The following is a 24980-nucleotide window of genomic DNA, read 5'->3' as shown; positions in this document are numbered from 1 at the left end:
GTGTGTGTGTGTCCCAAGTGCGACGCAAGTTGGATAGATGGAGATCCTCCTTTTGTTTTAATGAATATTACAGCATAAGCACATTTAACATCAACATCTCACACACTGTACACTCAAGCAGAAAGTATGTAGCTGAATATTCAATACAGTAGGCCTTATTTCATTACAACAGAATCATGGTATGGTGTCCATATTAGGACATTGATTCTGACCATGTCCTAATATGGACTCTGTACCAGAGGATAATGATAACTCATCTATAACAGATTGACATTTGTATCTGTGCATACAGTAGAGATCAATACAATTTCTTTCTAAATTAAAAACCAGTAACAGTCTTAGCCTTACCGTTCCTAGGACTGTACGGAAAATGGATAATAAAATAGAACAATCACTCCGACGGACAATCAATCTAATCTGACACGGGCATCTCCTACGCTTCTCGAAGACTCTTGACAATCGGTTTCTCTCACTCCTCATCCGAGCCACTGATGTCATCAATGTCTCTGTCCTACTGACTGGAGTCGTTGGCCTCATCTATGGAACCTGGAATACAGTGAACATTACAGTCTGTCCAGTCCATGTTTTCATTACAACACAGTGAACATTACTGTCCAGTCCATGTTTTCATTATAACACAGTGAACATTACTGTCTGTCCAGTCCATGTTTTCATTACAACACAGTGAACATTACTGTCTGTCCAGTCCATGTTTTCATTACAACACAGTGAACATTACTGTCCAGTCCATGTTTTCATTATAACACAGTGAACATTACTGTCTGTCCAGTCCATGTTTTCATTACAACACAGTGAACATTACTGTCTGTCCAGTCCATGTTTTCATTACAATACAGTGAACATTACTGTCCAGTCCATGTTTTCATTATAACACAGTGAACATTACTGTCTGTCCAGTCCATGTTTTCATTACAATACAGTGAACATTACTGTCTGTCCAGTCCATGTTTTCATTACAATACAGTGAACATTACAGTCTGTCCAGTCCATGTTTTCATTACAACACAGTGAACATTACTGTCTGTCCAGTCCATGTTTTCATTACAACACAGTGAACATTACTGTCTGTCCAGTCCATGTTTTCATTACAACACAGTGAACATTACTGTCTGTCCAGTCCATGTTTTCATTACAACACAGTGAACATTACTGTCTGTCCAGTCCATGTTTTCATTACAACACAGTGAACATTACTGTCTGTCCAGTCCATGTTTTCATTACAACACAGTGAACATTACAGTCTGTCCAGTCCATGTTTTCATTACAACACAGTGAACATTACTGTCTGTCCAGTCCATGTTTTCATTACAACACAGTGAACATTACTGTCTGTCCAGTCCATGTTTTCATTACAACACAGTCAACATTACAGTCTGTCCAGTCCATGTTTTCATTACAATACAGTGAACATTACAGTCTGTCCAGTCCATGTTTTCATTACAACACAGTGAACATTACTGTCTGTCCAGTCCATGTTTTCATTACAACACAGTGAACATTACTGTCTGTCCAGTCCATGTTTTCATTACAACACAGTCAACATTACTGTCTGTCCAGTCCATGTTTTCATTATAACACAGTGAACATTACAGTCTGTCCAGTCCATGTTTTCATTACAACACAGTGAACATTACTGTCTGTCCAGTCCATGTTTTCATTACAACACAGTGAACATTACTGTCTGTCCAGTCCATGTTTTCATTACAACACAGTCAACATTACTGTTTGTCCAGTCCATGTTTTCATTATAACACAGTGAACATTACAGTCTGTCCAGTCCATGTTTTCATTACAACACAGTGAACATTACTGTCTGTCCAGTCCATGTTTTCATTATAACACATTGAACATTACTGTCTGTCCAGTCCATGTTTTCATTACAACACAGTGAACATTACTGTCTGTCCAGTCCATGTTTTCATTACAATACAGTGAACATTACTGTCCAGTCCATGTTTTCATTACAATACAGTGAACATTACTGTCTGTCCAGTCCATGTTTTCATTACAACACAGTGAACATTACTGTCTGTCCAGTCCATGTTTTCATTACAACACAGTGAACATTACTGTCTGTCCTGTCCATGTTTTCATTATAACACAGTGAACATTACTGTCTGTCCAGTCCATGTTTTCATTACAACACAGTGAACATTACTGTCTGTCCAGTCCATGTTTTCATTATAACACAGTGAACATTACTGTCTGTCCAGTCCATGTTTTCATTACAACACAGTGAACATTACTGTCTGTCCAGTCCATGTTTTCATTATAACACAGTGAACATTACTGTCTGTCCAGTCCATGTTTTCATTATAACACAGTGAACATTACTGTCTGTCCAGTCCATGTTTTCATTATAACACAGTGCACATTACAGTCTGTCCAGTCCATGTTTTCATTATAACACAGTGAACATTACTGTCCAGTCCATGTTTTCATTACAATACAGTGAACATTACTGTCTGTCCAGTCCATGTTTTCATTACAATACAGTGAACATTACTGTCTGTCCAGTCCATGTTTTCATTATAACACAGTCAACATTACTGTCTGTCCAGTCCATGTTTTCATTATAACACAGTCAACATTACTGTCTGTCCAGTCCATGTTTTCATTACAACACAGTGAACATTACTGTCTGTCCAGTCCATGTTTTCATTACAACACAGTGAACATTACTGTCTGTCCAGTCCATGTTTTCATTACAACACAGTGAACATTACTGTCTGTCCAGTCCATGTTTTCATTACAACACAGTGAACATTACTGTCTGTCCAGTCCATGTTTTCATTACAACACAGTGAACATTACTGTCTGTCCAGTCCATGTTTTCATTACAACACAGTGAACATTACTGTCTGTCCAGTCCATGTTTTCATTATAACACAGTGAACATTACTGTCTGTCCAGTCCATGTTTTCATTACAATACAGTGAACATTACTGTCTGTCCAGTCCATGTTTTCATTACAACACAGTGAACATTACTGTCTGTCCAGTCCATGTTTTCATTTCACACCCAATGTCAGACAGCCTAATCACCATTCTTATAAGAAATTAAACATAAAGGCTAATTTAAACTCAACTCAGGATGGTGAACCTGCTGCGAGTTACAAATTGCATCGCTGGAAACATTTGCATATTTTTGATAGGCAAGTAATCAGAGCGGCTATTTGGTGTTAGATACTGTATGTACGGCTTAAATGAAGCTTAAAGAAGGACGTTACAGTAGCCGTGTCGAGGTTCTGGTTTGGACTTGGGGTTCTCTAGCTTCTCCCAGACCACAGCATCTACCTGACGGAGTGACACTTCCACAGAGGGAACCATGTTGACCACACTGTTGGCTACATCTGCTACCTAGAGGACAGGAGAGGAAGAGGACAACCTATTTGTTAGAGAGAGATACCATTTGAGACACTAACCATCCTACTAGGAAATGTAAAGAGAGAGAAGAAAGCAGAGAGAGAGAGTGACTCACCCCCCCACAGATGGTGGAACATCTTGTCCTCAAACTGAATGTGACAGGTGAGAGAGAGATGTTAATCACTATTAACAGGTTTACTCCAAAATAGAAAAGCAACCGAATTTCATACGGTTGTGATTTCTAGTCCCCCTGTGTGTTCGCTTGTGTTGTCTTTCTCACCACGGTGCAGTTAGCCTCAATGTAGGGCAGTTCACGGTTGGTATAGATACACTACACCTGCTAGTCGAACATCTCATTCCAAAATCATGGGCATTAATATGGAGTTGGTCTCCCCTTTGCTGCTATAACAGCCTCCGCTCTTCATTGAAGGCTTTCTACTAGATGTTGGAACATTGCTGCAGGGACTTGTTTCCATTCAGCCACAAGCATTTTTTATTTAACCAGGTAGGATAGTTGAGAACAATTTCTCATTTGCAACTGCGACCTGGCAAAGATAAAGCATAGCAATTTGACACATACAACAACACAGAGTTACACATAGAATAAACAAACATATAATACAATAAAAGAAAAGTCTATATACAGTGTGTGCAAATGAGGTAGGATAAGGGAGGTAAGGCAATAAATAGGCCATAGTGGCGAAGTAATTACAATATAGCATTTAAACACTGGAATGGTAGATGTGCAAAAGATGAATGTGCAAGTAGAGATACTGGGGTGCAAAGGAGCAAGATAAATAAATACAGTATGGGGATGAGGTAGGTAGATAGATGGGCTGTTTACAGATGGGCTATGTACAGGTGCAGTGATCTGTGAGCTGCTCTGACAGCTGGTGCTTAAAGATAGTGAGGGAGATATGAGTCTCCAGCTTCAGAGATTTTTGCAGTTCGTTCCAGTCATTGGCAGCAGAGAACTGGAAGGAAAGGCGGCCAAAGGAGGAATTGGCTTTGGGGGTGACCAGTGAAATATACCTGCTGGAGCGCATGCTACGGGTGGGTGCTGCTATGGTGACCAGTGAACTGAGATAAGGTGGGCTTTACCTAGCAAAGTCTTATAGATGACCTGGAGTCAGTGGGTTTGGCGACGAATATCTGGCGAAGGCCAGCCAACGAGAGCATACAGGTCGCAGTGGTGGGTAGAATGTGGGGCTTTGAAGGGGTGTCCAACGTCCAGGACAGTCCAGGGTTGGTATAGCCTCAACGTAGGACAGTCCAGGGTTGGTATAGCCTCAACGTAGGACAGTCCAGGGTTGGTATAGCCTCAACGTAGGACAGTCCAGGGTTGGTATAGCCTCAACGTAGGACAGTCCAGGGTTGGTATAGCCTCAACGTAGGACAGTCCAGGGTTGGTATAGCCTCAACGTAGGACAGTCCAGGGTTGGTATAGCCTCAACGTAGGACAGTCCAGGGTTGGTATAGCCTCAACGTAGGACAGTCCAGGGTTGGTATAGCCTCAACGTAGGACAGTCCAGGATGGTATAGCCTCAACGATGGACAGTCCAGGGTTGGTATAGCATCAACGTAGGACAGTCCAGGGTTGGTATAGCCTCAACGTAGGACAGTCCAGGGTTGGTATAGCCTCAACGTAGAACAGTCCAGGCTTGGCGTTCTTGGCATAGATGGTCACATTCGGTCTACACACTAGCTTCTTAATGAGAGAGAGACAGAGAGAGACAGAGGCAATATGTCAACCCCAGAGCTTACAGTTAACTGTTTAGAGCAACATTTCAAAGTGATTTTCATGTATAAAAACTAAGACGCACCAGAAACAGAAGGAAACACAGCCATTAGCAGGTTATAAAGGGTAATAAGGGTAATAAGAGTTATTAAGGGTTATAAAGGGTAATAAGGGTTATTAAGGGTAATAATGGTTATACAGGGTAATAAAGGGTAATAATAAGTGTTATAAAATGTAATTAAGGGTTATAAAGGGTAATAATGGTTATAAAGGGTAATAAGGGTTATTAAGGGTAATAATGGTTATACAGGGTAATAAAGGGTAATAAGTGTTATAAAATGTAATTACGGCTAATAAGGGTTTTAAAGGGTAATAAGGGTTATAAAGGGTTATAAAGGGTAATAAGGGTTATAAAGGGTAATACGGGTTTTAAAGGGTAATAAGGGTTATAAAGGGTAATAAGGGTTATAAAGGGTAATAAGGGTTATAAAGGGTAATAAGGGTTATAAAGGGTAATAAGGGTTATAAAGGTTAATAAGGGTTATAAAGGTTAATAAGGGTTATAAAGGGTAATACGGGTTATAAAGGGTAATACGGGTTATAAAGGGTAATACGGGTTATAAAGGGTAATAAGGGTTATAAAGGTTAATAAGGGTTATAAAGGGTTATAAAGGGTAATACGGGTTATAAAGGGTAATAAGGGTTATAAAGGGTAATAAGGGTTATAAAGGTTAATAAGGGTTAATAAGGGTTATAAAGGGTAATACGGGTTATAAAGGGTAATACGGGTTATAAAGGGTAATAAGGGTTATAAAGGTTAATAAGGGTTATAAAGGTTAATAAGGGTTATAAAGGGTAATAAGGGTTATAAAGGGTAATACGGGTTATAAAGAGTAATAAGGGTTATAAAGGGTTATAAAGGGTAATACGGGTTATAAAGGGTAATAAGGGTTTTAAAGGGTAATACGGGTTATAAAGAGTAATAAGGGTTATAAAGGGTAATACGGGTTTTAAAGGGTAATAAGGGGTTTAAAGGGTAATAAGGGTTATAAAGGGTAATAAGGGTTATAAAGGGTAATAAGGGTTATAAAGGGTAATACGGGTTATTAAGGGTAATAATGGTTATACAGGGTAATAAGTGTTATAAAATGTAATTAAGGGTAATAAGGGTTTTAAAGGGTAATAAGGGTTATAAAGGGTAATAATGGTTATACAGGGTAATAAGTGTTATAAAATGTAATTAAGGGTAATAAGGGTTATAAAGGGTAATAAGGGTTATAAAGGGTAATACGGGTTATAAAGGGTAATAAGGGTTATAAAGGGTAATACGGGTTATAAAGGGTAATAAGGGTTATAAAGGGTCATACGGGTTTTAAAGGGTAATACGGGTTATTAAGGGTAATAATGGTTATACAGGGTAATAAGTGTTATAAAATGTAATTAAGGGTAATAATGGTTTTAAAGGGTAATAAGGGTTATAAAGGGTAATAATGGTTATACAGGGTAATAAGTGTTATAAAATGTAATTAAGGGTAATAAGGGTTTTAAAGGGTAATAAGGGTTATAAAGGGTAATACGGGTTATAAAGGGTAATAAGGGTTATAAAGGGTAATACGGGTTATAAAGGGTAATATGGGTTATAAAGGGTAATACGGGTTATAAAGGGTAATAAGGGTTATAAAGGGTAATACGGGTTATAAAGGGTAATACGGGTTATAAAGGGTAATACGGGTTATAAAGGGTAATAAGGGTTAGAGGTATTTCAGGAAGCTGACACTGAACACTTTTTGGACCCAGCAATGTTTGCCCATAGTACAGCCCTTCTTGTCCAGGAAAGCATAAATGTATATGGTCTTTACACAGCAACAGCTTCAGTACTTCTAATTGTAGAGGAGTATGTAATAGTATTGTATAATACTGTACCGGCGGCAGAATATTGCAGTACTGTATAATACAGGTGTGTAAAAGTCAACAAGTTAATTGTGTTGTTGCCTTACCCCTCGTGGTGTTCCAGGGTGATGTGTACAGGGGGATGTGTACAGGGGGATGTGTACAGGGGGATGTGTACAGGGGGATGTGTACAGGGGGATGTGTACAGGGTGATGTGTACAGGGTGATGTGTACAGGGGGATGTGTACAGGGTGATGTGTACAGGGGGATGTGTACAGGGTGATGTGTACAGGGGGATGTGTACAGGGGGATGTGTACAGGGGGATGTGTACAGGGTGATGTGTACAGGTCTTTGTTACTTGGTATCAACAATAATAAACAAACAAGCATCAGCCACTCCATCACGGAATGTCGTAATATGTCATGATTTTCTAATCTACATTGGGTATAGTACAACTCAAGGGATACGTCCCAAAATGGCACCCTATTCCCTACACAGTGCACTACTTTTGACCAGAGCCCTATGGGTAATAGGATACCATTTGGGACTTAACCTAGGTTGTGTCTTTCTAAAGAGCATTAGTACAACAGTAGCTTCCTGCTGATATTTGCATCAGTGACTATAATGTAGCAGGGATGTAATGTAGTGTAGACTCAGCCTGGGACAGGGAATAATGTTACCAACTTTGGCCACTAGATGGCAACAACACTTTACGAGAACATATTTAAACCCTTTGATCAATCAGGTTGCATTATTAATTTAGCACTTCTTTTAACTTCTCCAGAAGAATTCAAATCCTCTTATTTCCCAATACTGGGGAAGTGTGTTTGTTATGGATACTTTGAGATTGGAGTGTATGTCTTTTCAATAAGAGCTGAAATGTTAATATTTCCTTTGCTTTGGCAGTGTGTGTTGGTTACGGATATGTACTGCGTTTGGACATGTACAGTATGTCTGGTCCAACCCAGAGCCATGCATTTAGAGAGGTGGGACATTAAGGGTTCTACATTATGATGCATGAATTAACATGACACTGCAACATTCTACGGCAGCCATGTTAGCGCCCCGTTAGCATCGTTTAAATATTCCTGTGTAATGTTATGTAACGAATTTCTAGAATTAGATCAATATTCAACATTTTTTAAAGTTGGCCCAACTCTCTAAAATATATGGCTCTGGTAAAAACTGTTGAATTATGGGGAAAAGTTGTCTAAGAGAGTGCAGGAACCTAAAATAGGCTGTTATCCTGCATCAGCAGAATGCTACAGATTCATTATCGACAAAGACAGGAGTCACTGCACCTCACATTTTTCACTTACTTCTCTGTGACACACAAGTCATGCACACACAGAGAGAAAGAGAGAGAGAGAGAGATTGTGTGTGAGAGAGAAAGATTATGAAAGAGAGAGAGAGAGAGAGGATGAGAAAACGCTAAACACAGAAAGAGGAGAAAGAGGAAGGGGCAGAGAGAGTGTGGGGTTAAACATCCTGATGAAATCTTACTCAGCAAAAAAAAGAAAAAAGAAGGAATTTCCGAGTCACTGAAACGTTATATTTCAACACAGAAGTGTTGGCATTAGTCAACAGAGGCATTGAAACCAACTGCTTTTACATAGAAACACCATGCAACAATTTGATCCACAAGAACTAACAGAAAAAGGAAGAAGCTATGGGATATATATATATATATATATATATATATATATATATATATATATATATATATATATATATATATATATACTGCTCAAAAAAATAAAGGGAACACTTATACAACACATCCTAGATCTGAATGAATGAAATAATCTTATTAAATGCTTTTTTCTTTACATAGTTGAATGTGCTGACAACAAAATCACACAAAAATAATCAATGGAAATCCAATTTATCAACCCATGGAGGTCTGGATTTGGAGTCACACTCAAAATTAAAGTGGAAAACCACACTACAGGCTGATCCAACTTTGATGTAATGTCCTTAAAACAAGTCAAAATGAGGCTCAGTAGTGTGTGTGGCCTCCACGTGCCTGTATGACCTCCCTACAACGCCTGGGCATGCTCCTGATGAGGTGGCGGATGGTCTCCTGAGGGATCTCCTCCCAGACCTGGACTAAAGCATCCGCCAACTCCTGGACAGTCTGTGGTGCAACGTGGCGTTGGTGGATGGAGCGAGACATGATGTCCCAGATGTGCTCAATTGGATTCAGGTCTGGGGAACGGGCGGGCCAGTCCATAGCATCAATGCCTTCCTCTTGCAGGAACTGCTGACACACTCCAGCCACATGAGGTCTAGCATTGTCTTGCATTAGGAGGAACCCAGGGCCAACCGCACCAGCATATGGTCTCACAAGGGGTCTGAGGATCTCATCTCGGTACCTAATGGCAGTCAGGCTACCTCTGGCGAGCACATGAAGGGCTGTGCGGCCCCCCCAAAAAATGCCACCCCACACCATGACTGACCCACCGCCAAACCGGTCATGCTGGAGGATGTTGCAGGCAGCAGAACGTTCTCCACGGCGTCTCCAGACTCTGTCACGTCTGTCACATGTGCTTAGTGTGAACCTGCTTCATCTGTGAAGAGCACAGGGCGCCAGTGGCGAATTTGCCAATCTTGGTGTTCTCTGGCAAATGCCAAACGTCCTGCACGGTGTTGGGCTGTAAGCACAACCCCCACCTGTGGACGTCGGGCCCTCATACCACCCTCATGGAGTCTGTTTCTGACCGTTTGAGCAGACACATGCACATTTGTGGCCTGCTGGAGGTCATTTTGCAGGGCTCTGGCAGTGCTCCTCCTGCTCCTCCTTGCACAAAGGTCGGAGGTAGCGGTCCTGCTGCTGAGTTGTTGCCCTCCTACGGCCTCCTCCACGTCTCCTGATGTACTGGCCTGTCTCCTGGTAGCGCCTCCATGCTCTGGACACTACACTGACAGACACAGCAAACCTTCTTGCCACAGCTCGCATTGATGTGCCATCCTGGATGAGCTGCACTACCTGAGCCACTTGTGTGGGTTGTAGACTCCGTCTCATGCTACCACTAGAGTGAAAGCACCGCCAGCATTCAAAAGTGACCAAAACATCAGCCAGGAAGCATAGGAACTGAGAAGTGGTCTGTGGTCACCACCTGCTGAACCACTCCTTTATTGTGGGTGTCTTGCTTATTGCCTATAATTTCCACCTGTTGTCTATTCCATTTGCACAACAGCATGTGAAATGTATTGTCAATCAGTGTTGCTTCCTAAGTGGACAGTTTGATTTCACAGAAGTGTGATTGACTTGGAGTTACATTGTGTTGTTTAAGTGTTCCCTTTATTTTTTTGAGCAGTATATATATATATATACACACACACACACACACACACACACACACACACACCACACACACACACACACACACACACACACACACACACACACACACACACACACACTCTCTCTCTCTCTCTCTTACCTTTTCTGCTTTAGTTCTGCCTTGTTGCTGATGTTCATCTGAACTGGAGGAGACAGACAATCAATCAATAGTATAGTAGTATGGTATTGTATAGTATAGTATTGTATAGTATTGTATTGTTAAGAAAAGTCTTTAGCAACTCTAGTCTCAAAAGATTCAATGCAAAAGAAAATCCTCAAAAGAGCCCACACTCACACCACTACCTGGGTCTCTCCTTCTGCTGTGCCTCAGCTGATTTGGGCCCCTGGTAAATGATCTCCTCTCTGTTGTGTTTCATGCCGTTATTATCTGACGTCACTGTCGGCTGCGAAGGCTCCTGGGGCTTCTCGTTGCTATGGCACCCGTGGGTACAGCCCTACGATAGGAAAGTCCACTAGGAAAGTCCACTCGGGATGCTGTCTCTGACACCTATGGTCCAAACACATCAATGCAATCTAAAGCATTCTCAGAAGTCCCCTACACATTAATTACCTATAATACATCTCTGCACTGACTAATCTCTCCTCATTTATTTACTTATTTCAGCAATTAAAGGCTTTTCTATATAGTTGTATAATGTTGGTGAGGCATATTTATCGGTTTTAATTTTACTCCAGAATCACGATGATAAATCAAATCGTTTTCTTGAGTGTACTTTTAGCAGAGCTGAGATTTACTTTGGGTTGAGAGCTTCAAGTTCCTTGGTGTCCATATCACTAAGGACCTACTGTATCATGGTCCAAATACAGCAAAACAGTTGTGAAGAATGTACGACTACGTCTCTTCCCCCTCAAGAGGCTGAAAAGATGTGTCATGGGCGCTTAGATCCTCAAAGTTCTACAGCTGCACCATTGAGAGCATCTTGACTGGCTGCATCAGCGCTTGGTATGGCAACTGCTTGGCATCCAATCACAAGGCGCCACAGAGGGTAGTGCGTACATCCCAGTACATCACTGGGGCCAAGCTTCCTGACATCCAGGACCTATATACTAGGCGGTGTCAGAGGAAGGCCCTAAAAATTGTCAAAGACTCCAGACACCCAAGTCACAGACTGTTCTCTCTGCTTCCGCAGGGGCATACTTATTTCACTGTACATTCTTACCTATGGATTGTGGATCAATGACATGGGGTATCAGTCTACTCAGTGACACCCAGAGAACATTAGTGTCGTAGCTCTTATTGCGGGACCCTGAAACCACTGTGAATTGAGCCACATTTATTGTACAATTGTGTATTGTGATCGCAATGGTGTGGTGGGCTTAGGTTGCACGTGCAAATTCAGCACACACAACATTCTATAATAGAATTGTGTTATTTGACGTGTATGTTTTTTGACACACAAAGACCCAAACGGCATTCCATAGTTTGATAGAAACACCACTGGTGGGAAAATGCGCATATTGTCTTTATTCGGATTCTAGAATATTCCCATGAAAATCCGTCGGCAATTGGATGGAAACCTAGCTAGTGTCTGCCTCTCTCATATGCACATCTGTCACGCACATGTTTACAACACAATCTCTCAATCAGGAATCTCTCCATGATATGTCAGTGATTGGATGACTACTACTCCAGCACACAGAGTTCCTAACAGACACACTAAAACAGTGGCGACCCGTCATTCACAGCAGGTTTTGATCCCCACATTTTTACCCCAAAATTAAAAATGGGGGGGGGGGGGGTTGCCTGTTTTGTGTGTTATTTTGGCATTAATATGTGTCACATATCAGTTTGCAAACAATGTAAAAAAATATCATTGAGTTAATAAAGCCGCATACAAACATGGGTCTCTTTTTTGTTTTCTTGAGTAAGGCAGCTCCAAAATGCAGGTGTTTCAGCCCAGCTCAGTGCTTTCTGTGGTGGTGGGGCTAGCCAGCAGAAAGTACAGAGCGTTGCACCGTGATTGGCTCAGTGTTCTGTCACTCATGGGGACACTACGTCACCGCCAAGTCTAAGGGTAGAGCTCGAAAATTCAAGCCCCTTGGGTGCTGCCATAGAGTTACGTTAGAAGTGCCCATCTAAGGAGGCTCAAGATCATTGGCCAAAGATAAAATGACGTCAAATCTAGTAGCTTTGATCGGACTAATCATGTCAACATAATTTCAAAATATTAGCTAGTAGTCATCATGAATCAAGTCGACAATCTACTGGCAAATCCTTGTCATATGAAGAGAAGAAGTTAAGATAAATTCTAGATAAAACGTATTGGTGCTCATCGGCCATAAACATTACACAACAAGTTGGAAATCGCAAATTCAACAATGAGTGGTTTGGAAGGAATCAGCTGCTAACTGCAAGCACTGCAAAGCAATCATTAGCCTGCTATTCAGTGGAGTGCCTGTGTGGTCCCAAATCTAAGATTAAGTCTATATTCCTAGTATAAACACAACACTGGCCATGCTGTCAAAGCATGATTTGTGGCGCGCTCAAAACAACTCGGAACTGAAAAATCTGACTTCAGTGAGTTCAAGAGCACTGGGAACCCAGGAAAACGAGCTACGACTGGGAAAATACTTTTTGAACTTTCATCCAACTCGGAATTGTAAATCCGGAGCTCGGGCCTCTTTCTAGAGCTACGACCTGAAGATCACTGACTTTATGCCTCTCTCACTTAGTCCTCCCAGCTGAAGAGCGGGAGGGAGTCCTTATCTAGCGGTGGCTTGGCATTACTCTCTCCTGGCCTGCCCTGGCTGTGTGCATCCTGGTAGTTTGGACTAAGGCCTGTCACTAATAATGTTGGCTTATTATTGGCTTTTTGGGACAAACATAAAACTGGACACACTAAGACCTACTGTTGGTCCACCCCTTTCCCTACACTAAACGCCAAACTATTTTCAATAGCATACCGTCTTGACCTTTGAATTCTGTGTGGTGTTGAAACAGAACAAAAATCACAAAATACTAAAAAGGAATGGAAAATGACTTTATTTCTTCAACAAAAAAACAAACAAAAATAAAACAGTAAAATAAAAGCCCATAATTGAATTATATTCTGAAACATTTGTTTTGTATTATTTCCATGCTTAATAAAATCCTTATATTTCTGCATAAATAAATAAACATTTACAAAGAGGGGGAAGAACGAGAAGAATCAGAGACGAAGGTGTGATTCTCTGAATCATTTGGAATCATTGACAACCAATCAATCGATCAACAACTGATCAAATGGGCAATTCATTGATGACCTGTAGACATGCAGCCAATCGCCTTCCTTCCTTCTCCATACATGAAATCCCCCATTGGGTATTATATCATATATACCGCATAATGCAATTATCGCTCATGTTCAGAAAAATCAAATAAAAGAAAACACAATATTATAGCAGATGTGTGTGCACGTGTGGATGCATCCCAAATGGCAATTTCTTCCCTACTGTACGTAGTTCACTAAGTAATGGACACTAAATCACCAGGCAACAGTCAGAAGAGTAGTTTAAAAAAAAAACATGTAGAAGAGAATGTGCAGGAAAATCTTTGAACGAAACCACCGACTGAAAATGAGGGAATTTATGGGTTTTTTGTGTGTGTTTTTTTTAACAGATAAAACAAATACATTTCAGGGAGAGATTAACAAAATGTATCCATTCATAACCCCAAAAGCCTCCCTCTTCCTTTGTGTGTTTCAGATTCACTGACACGTATCTGTCTCGTATGAAAAGGCTCACCAACAGGTGCTTCACTTACAGATATTATCAAAAAGACCCATTTCAATAGGAGTAAAAGTAACATGGCATCTTTGGAAAAGTGGGTCGGGCTACACCCTTCAGACCAATGCATTTTGAGAAGACAGGACTCAAGGAAAGACAATTGAGATTGAATAGGTCTATGGTCAGGTTAGGGGTGCCTGTTCTTGTAGCAGGTTAGGTTAGGGGTACCTGTTCTTGTAGCAGGTTAGGTTAGGGGTACCTGTTCTTGTAGCAGGTTAGGTTAGGGGTACCGGTTCTTGTAGCAGGTTAGGTTAGGGGTACCGGTTCTTGTAGCAGGTTAGGTTAGGGGTACCGGTTCTTGTAGCAGGTTAGGTTAGGGGTACCGGTTCTTGTAGCAGGTTAGGTTAGGGGTACCGGTTCTTGTAGCAGGTTAGGTTAGGAGTGCCTTTTCATGACAACACAGACATATGAGAGAGTAGATCAGATCGTGCTTTTAACTAGCCTGGAATCCAAGCTGATATGCTTACGTTTCAGTCTTGTTTCACCAGGCTAGCTTTTAAGGTGTAGCGAGGACAACAAGACATCACGACCATGTATTCACTGAGGAGAGAAGACTCTCCACGCTGTCACTCTCTCTCTGCCCTTCCACCATTTTGAAACCAGCTCAAATGTACACAAAACACCTCCATTTACAGGCAGGACTTGTTTTATACATTGTTTTTCTGCATGGAATCCCCAAAAAATAATAAGTAAAGACAAACTGGAGAATACAAGACGTGATAAATTCAGGAGAAAGAAAAATAAATGGGATTTTACTTTTTTTTATACGGCAAACTAAAAGTTGCATTCCAAATATCACCAGTTTCCCTATATAGTGCACTACTTTTGACCAGAGCCCTGTTCCCTATATAGTGCACTACTTTTGACCAGAGCCCTGTTCCCTATATAGTGCACTACTTTAGACCAGAGCCCTATGGCTTAGGGTTGATCCTAGATCTGGGCATAAAAGACCAACTGCTACCCAGAGCTCCATGCACACCACATTCAGGGACTGTATGAATCCGGGAGTCCAGAGAAGGGCATCTGTTTTGGGCCACAAAGATTGAGGGGAGCCCTTAACTTCCAAACCACCACCACTCAACCCCCCCTTATACAGATGCTACTATAGCGAGGCTATCCTTTAGACAAAGAGACACTTCAGAAAGACTACAGGCCTCATCCTTCATAAGGATGATATATCACCCTTAGCCAGCCGATTGGCTATCGATGCATATGATCCAATCCAAGACAGTTTTAAAGTTTACAGGATTGATGGACACTGGAGTGGGGACATGCCCACTCACAGCAGAAGCAGTGAAGGCCAATGACAGAGCCCAGTGAAACAGGAAGTTAGAAGGGGATTGTAAAGACGGATCTATAGGAGAATGAAGAAGAGACAGCAAGATGGGGGTAATTCTAGAGCTGGGTCTACCTGACAGTATACAAGATGGGGGATATTTTATAGCTATAACCTACCAGGCACTGGATGAGACCAGAGGAAGAATCTAGAGCTGTACATACTAGACAGGCATTGGAGACCAGAGAAATAATCTACATCAGGGGGCATAGTCACAAACAGACCAGCGACCAAGATCTAGGAAACAGACCAGCGACCAAGATCTAGGAAACAGACCAGCTAACAAGATCTAGGAAACAGACCAGCTACCAAGATCTAGGAAACAGACCAGCGACCAAGATCTAGGAAACAGACCAGCGACCAAGATCTAGGAAACAGACCAGCTACCAAGATCTAGGAAACAGACCAGCGACCAAGATCTAGGAAACAGACCAGCGACCAAGATCTAGGAAACAGACCAGCTACCAAGATCTAGGAAACAGACCAGCGACCAAGATCTAGGAAACAGACCAGCTACCAAGATCTAGGAAACAGACCAGCTACCAAGATCTAGGAAACAGACCAGCTACCAAGATCTAGGAAACAGACCAGCGACCAAGATCTAGGAAACATACCAGCTACCAAGATCTAGGAAACAGACCAGCTACCAAGATCTAGGAAACAGACCAGCTACCAAGATCTAGGAAACAGACCAGCGACCAAGATCTAGGAAACAGACCAGCTACCAAGATCTAGGAAACAGACCAGCTACCAAGATCTAGGAAACAGACCAGAGACCAAGATCTAGGAAACAGACCAGCGACCAAGATCTAGGAAACAGACCAGCTACCAAGATCTAGGAAACAGACCAGAGACCAAGATCTAGGAAACAGACCAGCTACCAAGATCTAGGAAACAGACCAGCTACCAAGATCTAGGAAACAGACAGAAAACAGCCCTGGGTGAGCAACACATGGCATGAGAGTGTTACACAGGAAAACAGGGGAAATTGTGATAATGGTTATTTTGGCCAAAAGATGTTAACCCCCACACCTGCTTTACCTGAGCCTCAATAGTTACAGTGACATCCTTTCATAAAGCATATGGGAACCAGAGTGGGATCAAACAGGTATTGGGTTGTCCATTTTCAACTCGATGTGCCCCAAAAAGTATTTAACAATAAAGTAACCCTTGGCAATAAGGTTCATTCAGAGTGTGAACCAGTACCAACCTTATTGACACACAGACTGTTCAAAACAAAGTCATCATGAAACATCCCATTAAGGGAGTTGTCTTAAAGATTCAACAACAGGATAATAACATCCCTTGACACCAAAAGTTACTTTGACATCCTTTCACATGACATCTTGACAATTGGGAGGAAAATTGACAGAGCATTGCTTTAAAACAATACATAATGAGTAATGACATTATGATAAAAAAATATATAAAAATAAAAATTGACATTACTACCAGAATTATCCCAGAAAAATCTAACATTGTTCAGTGTGTGTTTCTGCATGTGTGTTTCTGTGTGTGTGTGTAACGTGCTACATGCATGTGTGTACATCTGTATGCACATGTTATTGCATGCCTGTGTATGTGTTGGTATAAGCATGAATCTGTCAAAATTCAAGGGCACAGAAGGATGAAGAAACTGTTTTTACAAGATGCAGTAGAGAGGAGGGATTAGAAACATTTTACAACAGGAATGTTCCCAAATGGCAACCTTTTCTCTAAATACTGTGGGCCACTACTTTTAACCAAGGCCCTTAGGGCAGTAGTGCACTTGATAGGGAATAGGGTGCCATTTCAGATGCGCTCAACAGTTCTCTAGCTCTCTCCATGGACAGACAAGAGTATACATGAGAAGCAGCTGAGAGTTGGGATGATGGTGAGGGTAGATGGGTGTCCTTAATGTTTTCTATCCAGTCTGATTGATGGTAGGGTGATGGTGAGGGGTGTCCTTAATGTTTTCTATCCAGTCTGATTGATGGTAGGATGATGGTGAGGGTAGATGGGTGTCCTTAATGTTTTCTATCCAGTCTGATTGATGGTAGGATGATGGTGAGGGTAGATGGGTGTCCTTAATGTTTTCTATCCAGTCTGATTGATGGTAGGATGATGGTGAGGGTAGATAGGTGTCCTTAATGTTTTCTATCCAGTCTGATTGATGGTAGGGTGATGGTGAGGGTAGAGGGGTGTCCTTAATGTTTTCTATCCAGTCTGATTGATGGTAGGGTGATGGTAGAGGGGTGTCCTTAATGTTTTCTATCCAGTCTGATTGATGGTGGGATGATGGTGAGGGTAGAGGGGTGTCCTTAATGTTTTCTATTCAGTCTGATTGATGGTAGGGTGATAGTGAGGGTAGAGGGGTGTCCTTAATGTTTTCTATCCAGTCTGATTGATGGTGGGATGATGGTGAGGGTAGATGGGTGTCCTTAATGTTTTCTATTCAGTCTGATTGATGGTAGGGTGATAGTGAGGGTAGAGGGGTGTCCTTAATGTTTTCTATCCAGTCTGATTGATGGTAGGGTGATGGTGAGGGGTGTCCTTAATGTTTTCTATCCAGTTTGATTGATGGTAGGGTGATGGTGAGGGTAGAGGGGTGTCCTTAATGTTTTCTATCCAGTCTGATTGATGGTAGGGTGATGGTGAGGGTAGATGGGTGTCCTTAATGTTTTCTATCCAGTCTGGTTGATGGTAGGGTGATGGTGAGGGGTGTCCTTAATGTTTTCTATCCAGTCTGATTGATGGTAGGGTGATGGTGAGGGTAGAGGGGTGTCCTTAATGTTTTCTATCCAGTCTGGTTGATGGTGGGATGATGGTGAGGGTAGATGGGTGTCCTTAATGTTTTCTATTCAGTCTGGTTGATGGTAGGGTGATGGTGAGGGGTGTCCTTAATGTTTTCTATCCAGTCTGATTGATGGTAGGGTGATGGTGAGGGTAGATGGGTGTCCTTAATGTTTTCTATCCAGTCTGATTGATGGTGGGATGATGGTGAGGGTAGATGGGTGTCCTTAATGTTTTCTATCCAGTCTGATTGATGGTAGGGTGATGGTGAGGGGTGTCCTTAATGTTTTCTATCCAGTCTGATTACACCTGGTGACGGCTTCTCCATGTCTGAAACACCTCCCATGGGTAACATACAGACCTTAAGTGCTTTTTCTGAACTAGCAAACAGTCAAAGACGGCTAGCGAGCAGGGACAAACATTTCCACCCGGTTGTGTATCACTAACAAGTGAGAAAGTTGGAAAACAAAAAACAGTTTAAATTTGGTGACCTTTAAGTCTAAGAAAGCAGGTAGAGACCAGCTCACTAAGTAATGCTTTATAAACAGTGTGCCCACACACTCAGATAGAAAACCAGAACAAACAACTCTGAGTTCCTACCGGTTTGTAACCATCTCACCAACCAGAGGATGGCTTCAACTGTAACCGGACGATCTATTTCTAGACAAATCAGTCCGTTCTGCCCATGGCTAGATTCACACCTGTCTGTCTGTCTGTCTGTCTGTCTGTCTGTCTGTCTGTCTGTCTGTCTGTCTGTCTGTCTGTCTGTCTGTGTGTCAAAGTGCTCAATATCAGCTCAGTAACATACCTACAACATCGAAGAGTCCCAGTCATTTTAACAGGGCGTAATCCATCCATCTACACCAACGGTAACAGAAGACAAACTAACTCAACACAGAAAAGTCAATGTACACACTGGTCCTAAGTGTAATGAACCTATGACCTTTCAAACCTGACCCCTTCACACCGTCTACTCCAAAAGACCTATCCATTTATGGGGGTTCCGGGTTTTTTTTGGGGGGGGGTAGTTGCTTGTTTTAGGGTGGGGGCTGTTTCAGACAGAGAGGTAAGCCTTTATGATATCATAAACACTCCCCAATCTCCCCTCTTCCTTGCTCTACCCTTCATCTTCCGTGTCTACCCTCCTCTATCCTGGGTTCATCAGCCTCTTTTTCTTCCCTCTTCCTCTCCTCTTGTATTTGGTTCTTTCTTCTGTCTGCCCATTCATTCCTCGTTTATCCTCACTGTGTGTTTTATGCCATCATTTTTGGCACTCTGCTCCCCCTGATGAAATTACATGAACTGCATCTGAAAGAGAGACAAGAGAAAGAAGAGAGAAAGAGGAAGGAAAGCCAGTCAGTGAGGGGAAATGGCAGAAAAAGACACTAAACTGCAGGGGGAAATGGGTTTGTGAGTTTGGATCTATAATTGTAGGGCCATGAAGGGGTTTGGATTAAGGGTGTAGGTCAGGTAGGGTTACTTGAGTTCAGGGGATGGGGCATAACAGTGTTGTAGGGTCTGGGGGTCACCTGGGCTCCAGGCATGGGGGAGAAGGGGTTTGTGGGTCTGAGTACAGGCTGGTTGTACATCATGGGCTGGGGGGCCATCACCTGTACACCCCCCATCTGACCCATCTGAGGGACCTGGGAAGAAAAAACATATCAATCTTTTTTTGTTTTAATGGGTCAAGACAGTGAGAGACCAGACAGCTGGGGGACTTGTTTAGCATCAGAAGGATGTGGGCCTTCCTAGGCCACGGCCATTCTTCTAGCAAAATGCATACTAGGTATTATTAATATGGCTGTGTGAACAGCACTCACCATTCCATACATAGGCACTTGCGGTGTGGTCATGGGGAAAGGCATAGGAGCTGGAGCCTGTATGGGAGGAGAGAGAGAGACCTGGTTAACAGAGCTGAGGGACAATTAAAGACCGGTCTAAACAGGTGAAGGGAGAGGTAACATGTAAAGGTAAAACTGAGGGGATGACCTCCATGACTGTTGCTCATGGACACCACATTCATCAATACAAGTAAAATAAACTACAGATAAATACAGTTAAAATAAACCAAAGACAAATACAGGTAAAATAAGCGACATGTAAATACAGGTAAAATAAATTGCTAATAAATAAAGGCAAAATAACAGGTAAAATAACCTAAACATAAATGCAGGTAAAATAACAAACTACAGGTAAACTAAACAACTACATGTAAATACAGGTAAAATAAACTACAACACAGGTACAATAAACTACAGGTAAACCTGTAAAATAAACAACTACAGATAAACAGGTCAAATGAATTACAGGTAAACACAAGTCAAATAAACTACAGGTCAAATAAACTATAAATAGATGCAGGTCAAATAAAACTACAGGAAACACAGGTACAATATACTACAGGTAAAATGATTTACAGATAAACTGTAGGTAAAATAAATAACTACATGTAAAATCAACTATAAATAAATAAATAACTACAGGTACAACAAACTACAAGTAAACAAAACTACAGATAAATACAGGCACAATAAACAACCGCAGGCACAATAAACAACAGGTAAAGAGGTCAAATAAACTACATGTAAACACAGGTAAAACCCCCCAACCACAGGTAAACCCACCCCAACCACAGGTAAAACCCCCCAACCACAGGTAAAACCCCCCAACCACAGGTAAAACCCCCAACCACAGGTAAAACCCCCCCAACCACAGGTAAAACCCCCCCAACCACAGGTAAACCCCCCAACCACAGGTAAAACCCCCCAACCACAGGTAAAACCCCCCAACCACAGGTAAAACCCCCCCAACCACAGGTAAAACCCCCCCAACCACAGGTAAAACCCCCCCAACCACAGGTAAACCCCCCCCAACCACAGGTAAACCCCCCCCAACCACAGGTAAACCCCCCCCCAACCACAGGTAAAACCCCCCAACCACAGGTAAAACCCCCCCAACCACAGGTAAAACCCCCCCCCCAACCACAGGTAAAAACCACCCCAACCACAGGTAAAAACCACCCCAACCACAGGTAAAACCCCCCAACCACAGGTAAAACCCCCCCAACCACAGGTAAACCCCCCCCCAACCACAGGTAAACCCCCCCCAACCACAGGTAAACCCCCCCCAACCACAGGTAAAACCCCCCAACCACAGGTAAAACCCCCCCCAACCACAGGTAAACCCCCCCCAACCACAGGTAAACCCCCCCCAACCACAGGTAAACCCCCCCCCAACCACAGGTAAACCCCCCCCCAACCACAGGTAAACCCCCCCCCAACCACAGGTAAACCCCCCCCCCAACCACAGGTAAAAACCACCCCAACCACAGGTAAAAACCACCCCAACCACAGGTAAAACCCCCCAACCACAGGTAAAACCCCCCCAACCACAGGTAAACCCCCCCCCAACCACAGGTAAACCCCCCCCCAACCACAGGTAAACCCCCCAACCACAGGTAAACCCCCCCCAACCACAGGTAAAAACCCCCCAACCACAGGTAAAAACCACCCAACCACAGGTACCCCCCCCCCAACCACAGGTAACCCCCCCCCAAACACAGGTAAACCCCCCCAACCACAGGTAAACCCCCCAACCACAGGTAAAAACCCCCCAACCACAGGTAAACCCCCCAACCACAGGTAAACCCCCCCCAACCACAGGTAAAAACCACCCCAACCACAGGTAAAACCCCCCAACCACAGGTAAAACCCCCCCAACCACAGGTAACCCCCCCCCAAACACAGGTAAACCCCCCCCCAACCACAGGTAAAAACCCCCCAACCACAGGTAAAAACCCCCCAACCACAGGTAAAAACCACCCAACCACAGGTACCCCCCCCCCAACCACAGGTAACCCCCCCCAACCACAGGTAAAAACCCCCCAACCACAGGTAAAAACCCCCCAACCACAGGTAAAACCCCCCAACCACAGGTAAAAACCCCCCAACCACAGGTAAACCCCCCCCAACCACAGGTAAAACCCCCCCAACCACAGGTAAAACCCCCCCAACCACAGGTAAAACCCCCCAACCACAGGTAAACCCCCCAACCACAGGTAAAACCCCCCCAACCACAGGTAAACCCCCCCCCAACCACAGGTAAAAACCCCCCAACCACAGGTAAAAACCCCCCAACCACAGGTAAACCCCCCAACCACAGGTAAACACCCCCCAACCACAGGTAAAAACCACCCAACCACAGGTAACCCCCCCCCCAACCACAGGTAAAACCCACCCCCCCCCCCCAACCACAGGTAAAAAAAAAAAAAAAACACAGGTACATACAGGTAAAAATTTATGTGCCCCTTTGCTGCTATAACAGCCTCCACTCTTCTGGGAAGGCTTTCCACTAGATGTTGGAACATTGCTGCAGGGACTTGCTTCCATTCAGCCACAAGAGTATTTGTGAGGTCGGGCACTGATGTTGGGCGATTAGGCCTGGCTCGCACTCGGCATTCCAATTCATCATGAAGGTGTTCGATAGGGTTGAGGTCAGGGCTCTGTGCAGGCCAGTCAAGTTCTTCAACACCGATCTCGACAAACCATTTCTGTATGGACCTCGCTTGATGCATGGGGGCATTGTCATGGTGAAACAGGAAAGGGTATTCCACAAACTGTTGCCACAAAGTTGGAAGTGCAGAATTGTCTAGAATATCATTGTATGATGTGGTGTTAAGATCTCTCTTTACTGGAACTAAGGGACCTAGCCCAAACCATGAAAAACAGTCTCAGACCATTATTCCTCCTCCACCAAACTTTACAGTTGGCACTATGCATTGGGGCAGGTAGCGTTCTCCTGGCATCCGCTAAATCCAGATTCGTCCGTCGGACTGCCATATGTGAAGAGTGATTCATCACACTGCTCCAGAGTCCAATAGCGGTGAGCTTTACACCACCTCAGCCGATGCTTGGCATTGTGTATGGTGATCTTAGGCTTGTGTGCGGCTGCTCGGCCATGGAAACCTGTTTCATGAAGCTCTGGACGAACAGTTATTGTGCTGACGTTGCTTCCAGAGGCAGTTTGGAACTCGGCAGTGAGTGTTGCAACCGAGGACACACCATTTTTTTGCACTGTGTGCTTCAGCACTCAGTGGTCCCGTTCTGTGAGCTTGTGTGGCCTACCACGTCGTGGCTGAGCCGCTGTTGCTCCTAGACATTTCCACTTCACAATAACAGCACTTACAGTTGACCGGGGCAGCTCTAGGAGGGCAGAAATCTGACAAACTGACTCGTTGGAAAGGTGGCATCCTATGACTGTTCCACGTTGAAAGTCAAGGAGCTCTTCAGTAAGGTCAGTCTACTGCCAATGTTTGTCTATGGAAATTGCATGGCTGTGTGCTCAATTATTTTACACCTGTCAGCAACGGGTGTGGCTGAAATAGCCAAATCCACTAATTTGAAGGGGTGTCCACATACTTTTGTTTATATAAATCAAATCAAAGTTCATTTGTCACGTGCACCGAATACAACTCACAGTGAAATGCTTACTTAAAGGTTCTAACCAATAGTGCAAAGAAGGTATTAGGTGAACAATATGTAGGTTAAGAAGCCTAAGTAGCCTTCCCTGTGGCTCAATTGGTAGAGCATGGTGTGTGCAACGCCAGGGTTGTGGGTTCGATTCCCACGGGGGGCCAGTACAAAAAATAAAAATGCATGAAAAATGAAATGTATGTATTCACTACTGTAAGTCGCTCTGGATAAGAGCGTCTGCTAAATGACTAAAATGTAAAATGTAAAAAAATGTAAGAAATAAACAACAGTAAAAAGACAGTGAAAAATAACAGTAGCGAGGCTATAACAGTAGCGAGGCTATAAAAGTAGCGAGGCTATAACAGTAGCGAGGCTATAACAGTAGCGAGGCTATAACAGTAGCGAGGCTATAAAAGTAGCGAGGCTATAACAGTAGCGAGGCTATAACAGTAGCGAGGCTATATACAGTAGCGAGGCTATAAAAGTAGCGAGGCTATAAAAGTAGCGAGGCTATATACAGTAGCGAGGCTATATACAGTAGCGAGGCTATAAAAGTAGCGAGGCTATATACAGTAGCGAGGCTATATACAGTAGCGAGGCTATAAAAGTAGCGAGGCTACATACAGTAGCGAGGCTACAAACAGTAGCGAGGCTATATACAGTAGCGAGGCTATATACAGACACCGGTTAGTCAGGCTGATTGAGGTAGTATGTGCATGTAGATATGGTTAAAGTGACTATGCATATATGATGAACAGAGAGTAGCAGTAGCGTAAGAGAGGGGTTGGCGGGTGGTGGGTGGGACACAATGCAGATAGCCCGGGTATCGATCAGACAGTATAGTGTATCTTTAAAAACAAGTAGGGGAGGAATGAGGGAGAGATCACACTGAGCTGATACTGACCCGAAGTGTACACAAGGATTTAAAACAAGAAATAAGGTGGAAACTTCCTCCAATCGAATGCTTTTAAATTCATGAGGAGGGAGTGTACACTTCTGGGTGAAGGGTAGAGAATGGGAACAAAGACCAGAATTCTCTCTAAACAGACTACCAGGTCAAATAGGCCCCTGGTGAAAAGTCATGCACCATTTGGGTCCCACCCTACTACTTACATAACCGGCATAGAACATCCCATTCTGCATGGCAAAGACGAACAAAGAGAGAGGGAAGATGGATGAGGTGAAGAAGTCAAGACAGCAAAAACAGGACGACATAAAAAAAATGGAGACAGACAGAGACAGACGGGGGACAGA

At 43.1% G+C, this 24980-nt stretch overlaps 1 protein-coding gene across 3 annotated transcripts in view; it reads right to left on the bottom strand.

Annotated features, from left to right (window-relative positions):
• Positions 1-13349: 13349 nt before the first annotated feature.
• LOC106578047 (phosphatidylinositol-binding clathrin assembly protein) overlaps positions 13350-24980 on the bottom strand; it is a 77013-nt gene continuing 65382 nt past the window's right edge. For 2 of the 3 annotated variants that reach the window (XM_014156607.3, XM_045701576.2), the window contains 4 exons: positions 24840-24863; positions 20076-20132; positions 19785-19898; positions 13350-19563 (listed from right to left, as the gene is read on the bottom strand). In XM_014156607.3, coding sequence (XP_014012082.1) covers positions 19549-19563; positions 19785-19898; positions 20076-20132; positions 24840-24863 — 210 coding nt within the window. In that variant the 3' untranslated portion in view covers positions 13350-19548. The remainder of the gene's footprint in view (positions 19564-19784; positions 19899-20075; positions 20133-24839; positions 24864-24980) is intronic. The other variant, XM_014156609.3, reaches the window with a different exon arrangement.

The sequence above is a fragment of the Salmo salar genome, chromosome 18 (genome assembly GCF_965601325.2).
Source record: "Salmo salar chromosome 18, fSalSal1, whole genome shotgun sequence".
In the NCBI taxonomy this organism is placed as follows: domain Eukaryota; kingdom Metazoa; phylum Chordata; class Actinopteri; order Salmoniformes; family Salmonidae; genus Salmo; species Salmo salar.
The sequence above is the reverse complement of the archived record's forward strand: the minus strand, read 5'-3'. Positions and strand labels throughout refer to the sequence as shown.